Consider the following 7,794-nt stretch of genomic DNA (forward strand, 5'->3'; position numbering starts at 1 on the left):
GCTCATAATACACCAAAGAAACAAGTGAAAAAGAAAGGGAAAGTCTTCTTCCCTCTGAGGCATGATGAATCCATAAAACATTTGTAAATGTGTTTCTTTGAGATGGAAGGTGCAACAGTGCCCTCCTTTGAGGAAAGCAAGAAAAGTACGGGGCTGGTGTAAAAATACAGGATAACTTTCCTTCATCGTTAGTACTATTTAAGATGGGTAAAGTGCCCTCGGGTGGTTTAAATAATAATAATAATAATAATAATTAAAATTAAAACAACTGAAAATAAATCCGAAACGTCAAACTGACAAATATTAGCCCACCGTGTGCAACAAAACAAAAATGCCAGCTAACTGAAACACACCTCAAGCCATTCTTGGTCATATTAAAGAGAAATAAACTTGTACTTACTGCATTGTTGTCTCTCGTGAACTAATCTGGTAACAAGCCATATTTTGGGTATTTTCTCTCGTGTCCTTTTTCTCCATTCAAATATGTTGTGCTTTATAAGACAAACCAGTCTACATTCGCCATATATTATTTACCTTTAAGTGAATGTAAATTTAGGGGACGATTCCCTTTTATAGAAGGGCTCAAAAGTTTGTAAATATAGATGAAAGCTGACTGAATCTGAAGGTCGGCGCTTTTTAACCAGCCAGATTTATTTCAGCATCATTGCAGAGCTTGGTAAATCATCAGCTATGAAGGCCAGACTAATATGAGAGCCGGTGCTGATGATGGTAACATGAGAGGTGCTCAGGAATGAAGGAGCATCGGCGTACAGCAGCGGGATTCCTGGACCAGCGGGCCGCTCTCTTACCGGCAGCTGGAGCACAAACCCGCCGCAGACACATATCATCTCCTCTCATCTCGGAATGACGAGAAACTGCAGGTTTCAGATGTCTAATGAGTTGTGGCCAGGTTGCATTGTGCTGTTTCTAAAAATATAGATATATTTTAATTGGAGTGACTAGTCACCGTCTCGCCGCAATGAATCAAAATTAAATATCCTGTCGGCAAATCATTGTGCTCATGTCCCTCAAGCGGCAGTTTCTCCTTCCTCACTTAAATGCCACCACCATCAACCCACATCCATTTTTCAAATATAAATACCTATTTCATTTATAATAACAATATGGTAGTTCTTGTAAGTGAAGAATTCCTTAAAATTCAAATTAAATTATTACCAGGCCTGAAGAAAGTCATTCAGGTTTTAAGAACAACATGAAGGCAGAATCTTCATTTCTGGGAGAAATTAACCCTTTAAGTTCAAGATCCCACCCAAGGACGACACAAAATAAAAAAAAAAAAACATTTTTTTCAACATATACAGTTATTCTTTAATAGCAATGTACAATTAAATCTGCAGCTGCAGAAGAGCAAAATATCTATCGTCTCTCCCCATAGGACGTGGACTAACGGGTGAAATATCATGAGAAATCCGTCTCTCATTCAGATATCCTTCCCTTCAGCGATGCTGGTGCTTCTCACTTAAGCCAAATGCCTTTGTCCCCATTGTCTTCATTATAACCTTCAGCGTATTTCTTTCCTGGGAGCTGTAGAGACAGATTTTCATGTCACACATTAGTTTTTTTTAAAGCCCTGTTGTGCAGTGCCAACATTTTACTATGACCTTTTTTGAAATGCCTTTAAAATAAAATACTGAAAAGGGGCAGACCTTTAATATTCACATGCTACACTTCCACATGTTCTATCGGTTGAGGTAAGTCTCCATGTGGTTTACTGATGATGGTGGTCAGTAAGGAAGCACCGATCCGATAACTGGATCAGTATCGGCTCCGATACTGACGTTTTTAGATGGATCGGTTATCGGTCCGACGAGCCCGATCCAAATCCAATACTATGTGTTAGTCATGTTCATTACTGTCAAACTCCAAAAATGACATAAAGGAACCATAAAAACACAACTGAAGTAGTTCATATGACTCGTGCATTTTATTCAAAGCCACTCGAAGATGTGCGATAGCTCTGTAAATCACAAAAGGCTGTGTTTGATAAGTAAATATATATAATATGCACATGAAGCAACAGCACGTTAGTGAATGGCACTGCTCTGTTTACACACACACTCGCAGCTATTTTTAGCCTTCACGCGTAAGGCAACATTTGAGTGCTACTCATGAACAACATCTCAGATGTAGATGCTCAATAGTTCGGTTCACTTATAATATGCATTTAGAATGGCACTGGAGGTGCATTTTACCAGAATTTTAATAAGAAGCGTATTAAACTACTGTGAACTTGCTTACAAACAGACACATACAGGACTTCCTGGAGAGTTCAGAATGTCAAAATAAAAGCCCAAGGGTTTCAAAGTTAAAGGTGCATGATTGAAATATATATTACTGTTGTATTTAGAATTCTAAAAGTCAATAATAATAATAATAATAATAAATTACGTCAGGGGGCGGAGGGTGGGATAATGATTCATCACCAGGTAAAGTTTTCCCAAACAAAAACAGTAGCTACTGTCTGCAGCTAGGAGTACTTCTTCACTCTATTACAACAATAAAAAAAAAAAAAATTCAGACGTCAAAAGCGTTCATTACCTGTCAAATTTAGCGTAGACGTCATCTTGAGCAATGTAATAATGTTGGTTTGCATTTCTCTGTATGTTGAAATATGTCCTCAAAAACAAGAGTAAAGGCTGTATACAAACAATGTGACGCACCATGTTTGTTTGTGGGCAGGTGAGGTATTTACATATAACTACCACGTAGCCCATTATGTCATTGTACGGTTTTCAAGTCAGTGGAAAAGTATGTCCGGTTTACAAAAGGCTCCACACCGCTCTGGCCATGAACCAGCGATGCACAGGCTTGCCACGAGAACCATCGCCATTTCGGTGGAAAGGGACTATGAATGACCTCAGGTGACATACCTGCTCCGTTAAAACAACCAATCAGCAGGCACTTATAGAGATTTTCTAGTAGGCATTCTATTCTTTGGATCCATATGTTGTCTTTGTTGTTCTTACAGTATAAATGAAACTAACTTCCAATAATTTATCATCTGCATGTACACTGGTATTTAGACACATGTACACATATATATAACTGACAATAACATGTTTTAGGGTGGATCATTCATTACCAAGAAACCAAGTGTATCACAATTGCTTTGTTTAGTTTAAAAATTCAGTTGTTTAGTTTGTTCAGTTTAAAAAATATATATAGATTGATATCAATATGGATGGTCAAACATTGCAATAAGAGGAAATCTGGAAGAGTTAATAGGGCTCAGAAATGATACCGACAGCGGCCCATCGACCAAATTAAGTCTCAACTAAAAGCAATAACTTTCCATAAAGGGAAATTTCTTCCCAAGCAAATGAAAAGAGTAAGTGTATAATGTATCAAAACATTTGGGCACATGCATCCCATTAGATTTGGCTTATGATCAGTCTTTTACATTTAGTGGCAGAGTTCCAGTGGAAGGCACATACCGATTTGAAAGCAAAATAACCAGCATCAAACTCATGAGCACCAATCGTGATTTCTGGGAGATATCTGAGGATGCAGGTCATATTGGCTACCCTCTGCTTGTCTTCCACCCTAGTGAATGGGAGAAAAGGTAGAAAACCAAGAACTGATACATTCTCAGTTTAGAGTACTCAATTTAAGAACTACAGCATGCTAAAATGTTGGAACATATGAAAGGAGGATATCAAGAGAGATGTATTCAATATGTTCCAAGACATGACATATCAGAACTAAATCAGATATAACAATTTCAGCAAGTTTAATGAAGTGAAACAAACAAACCAGTGAAAGCAAGCACTCACATCATTCGCATATGGTGGAAAGTGACGTCATCCTGCTCCATCCATGGGCCCTTCTCAAACTTGAGATCATCAATATCCTCTGCAATCTGCAAAGACAAAGTAAATAGAGAATCAGAGAAGTCACATTTGCCAGCCTGAATGCTCCATACACTGGTTTGATGTTTACCCTTTCAATATCCTGGGCTTGGGTTGTGTCATAAGCAAGAACCTCTGCCTCTTCCCTGAAAATGAGAGTCGTTTTTTTTTTTTTAGCACTTTATTATTATTTAAAATACTTTTCTAAATCATTATTTTTGAGGGGTGTGGGAGTTGTACTGACCTGATTATAGGAAGGAAGGTCTTCTTGTATGCTGTCTCAATGCCCTTCAGGTAGCTTAAAGGCACATTCTGGAGATGTGGCTGTAAAAGTAAGAGAATGAAAATGAATTTATTAATGTGAAATTGGTCAGTGATTCATCATGCTAAAACCATCACTTCCTTTCTCAATATCCCCATATAATCAGAACACTGGAGATATTTTTACCAAGAAAGCTGGGATAAAATTCAATCACACAAACAGATCGTCTTCCTAAAAGATGCAATTTTGCAGTTTTTCTGGATTCAGCTCACTCAGGCACTCAGCGCTAGAATGGCATAACTACAGATACAACTTATTTCTGCAACTGAAGTGAATCTAAAAGGCTGACTGATTGTCAGAGCTTTTGAAACTATGCCAAAATAAGCATCCAAGCTAAACATTAAACCTAGCTATTTTTATTAATTATTTTAAGAAATTAAATATTGCAATCCTTTTGTGCCATTAAATCAAAAGACTATTTTGACTAAAATCTTCTCCCCAGACATACCTTTCCTGATGCCTTGAGTTTCTTCTGGACTTCTTCAGCAGGATAGTCCACATAGATGACGAGATGAGGGGGCAGAAACTCACAGAGACTGACACTCTTAACCTCATTATAGTGCTCCACACCTGCAGGAGAGAAACAAACACACAGTTGTCCTTAATGTGTTTCTTTTCATCTTAACAAACAAGAGACTGAAATATAGCTTTCTGTAATTGTTGGCAACTTTAGTGCGTGATTCATGCTAGGCACTTTCACTTCAAACGATTGATGTCATTGATGGCAATTACAATGACTGAAGACACAGTCACAATCAGCCTATGAAAATTCTCCAGGCCAAAGTATGTCAGACATAATCACTCACACTGCTTGCGGATGAAGCCTTCTTTGAACATGGCCTCCAAAAATACCATGTCACTGAATGGAGATCGTTCCAGGATGACTCCCTGTCCTAAAAGATGACGACAGAGAAGAGAGACAGGTGCAATCAGCATTAGATATAGGATAAATTCATGTTCTAGGGCTTTGGACTTAATCACAACATCAACCATGTGTAATATAAGTTAACAGCAATGAATAGTGTTAAACAGCTTTGGTTACCTGTTGAGAGGAGGTGCTCAACAGCATCAGAGTATTGCAGCAGTCTCATGAGGTACATCCAACACTGCAGGCGGTAAGAGTTACCATCACTGGCATTGGGCTCCAAGTAGAACTTCTCCAGACTGCAGTTTCCATTGAAGGCTTTATCCAGAGGAGCCTTCTCCTTCATCATTTTGTCCACATAGTGTGTGTCTGGCTCTGGCATGTACAGCATCCCTGATGATAAGAGAAACAAAATGCTTAGTAACTCACTAATTACCAAGCTATATATTAAGATTTGACTCCAATGAAAAACATCCCTGAAGAGAAGCATTTAAAGAGGAGAGATTTGACTCCATATAACATCTTCAGTTTATTCTGGGTTTTGCTATTCCAGCGATTGACATCTGGATATTGTTTGTTTCAGGGTTAATGCACATTTTGGCCCTTTTTAAGTTGTTTGTGATAGCTTGAAGAGCAATTTCTAGGTCAAATTTTTGAAAAACTATTATATTCACTATAGAAATTTCCATCATTTTTTTTTCTTTCTTTTTTTTTTTTTAAAGATTTTTAACAGGTCGATTTCCATGATTTATCAAGGCCTGGAAATAAATTATAAAATGATCCTATATTTTAAGGTTTTCCATGACCAGGATCCCTGTTGTTCATCGTTAGGTAATAAAAGTAATAAATAAATAAATAAAACAGGCAACAAGGCTTTATCATAAACGTACCCATTTTATCAGCCAATTTTTGTGCAAGTGCTCCTTTTCCAGATGCCAAGTTGCCATCAATGGAAATGATTTTGCTGTTTTCCTTGAAGCGAGAAGTTGTCCTCTCGCCCAGAGCATAAGCCCACCATCCATACCGCAGGTTACTGACAGCACTTGTGTGGATTTGAACCTCAAGAGTAAAAAAAAAAAAAAAAACATTTATTTTACATACAAATGGTGTGACTTAAGATGACAAGATGCAGTATCTACATATGCACACAAGACATTAATGACAGTTCTAATTAGGTAGAAAACCAAACAACAATGTTTAAAGTGGTTCTGAATGATTACACTGTTGGTGAAGCTTGAGATTTAGTTTAATTTATGACTGGCTCTAATTTGGTTATATGTAAACAAATATGAATGCAAAACGTTAGTGTGCTTTTCACAGCTGTCGCTCTGATGTTGTCCTTCAGTCTGAACTAATAAGGCCCGACACAGCAGATAACCCTTTCGTCTGGACTGTAGAGAGTTTGTTTTTTTTATCTTACCGTCGGCACAGGCGATCCTGCTTTCAAAGCTGCTGCACCCGTGGGCACAACCATCCGAAATAACCGCAACGCCATCGCAAAATTTCACAAACCCCAGCGAGTCTGATGATCCTCAATGTCGCCCTGAAGGATCCCTACGCTGCGTCGCGGGAGTTTTGCGTCATCATTGTGTCACATGTTTCAGAGAGACTCCTCTCCTGCCCCACTGTTCTGTTATTTATATGTAAATAGAAATCAGCTTGGAGAACAAAAGTATTTATCGAGAAATTGCTAAATTCCTAAACTCTCTTTTAAACGCATCATATGTTAATTTTCTATAAGACGCCAAGGGAAAACAGAGAAGGGGTATTTACATTTTGTGGTATGGCATCTTACGTTTTGGTGCCTCTGGCCAGAGTGTATTTAGCAGTGACGGGCCACTTGTATTTAAATAAATGGGAGAACTTGGAACGCCCAACCAAAAAGCTCTAGCGGGCAACAGTCAACGGATGTAGGAAGAAAATCCCGCCTTACAGGTAAAAGAGCCAATCACCTTTTAGATAGAAACATCGCCAGTCAATAGAGACAAGCGCATGCGCATTAGCTGTACAAGACTGTAAAATTGCGTGTTTTAGCAAAAGAAGCACAACGTATGATTCCAATATTGTCAGACATTATTTCTGATTTGAAATATGTTCTTTGATCGTAATCTTGACCGACCGTTTTTGAGATTTCGGTGTTCCCCCATTCAAGTGGATAGGAGCTGCACTGGCTTGCCTGGAAATATCCAGCCGAGAGAGTTCCTAAAATGGCCTACAGTGGACTGACTTGAGAGGAAGACTCTGCTCTGGCACATGCCGTTGGAAGTTGTGGCACATCCGGTGGCATATCCGCTTGTGAGTGCCATGTGCCACTAAAGTTGGTACATGCCGCTGATTTTCCAAGTACCCCTGGGTGCAGACTGTAGCGCGATGACGTAGTGGATTTAATCATCTGCAGTGGATTTTAGTGATGTCGTGGATGTTTTAATGCGCATGTGTATTCACATTTAAATGTTTTGTCATTACTATAGCATACTTAACGGTCATTAATATACAGGATTGGGAGGGTTACTTTTGAAATGTATTCCACTACAGATTACAGAATACATGCTGTAAAATGTAATTTGTAACGTATTCCGTTAGATTACTCAAGGTTAGTAACGTATTCTAAATACTTTGGATTACTTTTTCAGCACTGGTAGATTTTTTCACTTGTTTTTACTATAAAAACTCTGCCAGTACAATAAGACAAAGTACACATGTTAAAAATACATTCTCTGAAAAACCTAAATATCTTA

At 38.3% G+C, this 7,794-nt stretch overlaps 1 protein-coding gene across 1 annotated transcript; it reads right to left on the bottom strand.

Moving 5' to 3' along the window:
- Positions 1-1,303: 1,303 nt before the first annotated feature.
- On the bottom strand, positions 1,304-6,644 carry ndufa10 (NADH:ubiquinone oxidoreductase subunit A10). Its single transcript, XM_051709945.1, has 10 exons — positions 6,477-6,644; positions 5,947-6,115; positions 5,234-5,449; positions 4,998-5,084; positions 4,640-4,761; positions 4,114-4,193; positions 3,961-4,015; positions 3,795-3,880; positions 3,456-3,564; positions 1,304-1,545 (listed from the first exon to the last, which is right to left on the bottom strand). The coding sequence occupies exons 1-10, from the start codon at positions 6,549-6,551 to the stop codon at positions 1,477-1,479; spliced, it is 1,068 nt and encodes a 355-aa protein (XP_051565905.1). The 5' UTR covers positions 6,552-6,644; the 3' UTR covers positions 1,304-1,476.
- Positions 6,645-7,794: the final 1,150 nt, after the last annotated feature.

This window comes from Myxocyprinus asiaticus, chromosome 11, assembly GCF_019703515.2.
Source record: "Myxocyprinus asiaticus isolate MX2 ecotype Aquarium Trade chromosome 11, UBuf_Myxa_2, whole genome shotgun sequence".
In the NCBI taxonomy this organism is placed as follows: Eukaryota; Metazoa; Chordata; class Actinopteri; order Cypriniformes; family Catostomidae; genus Myxocyprinus; species Myxocyprinus asiaticus.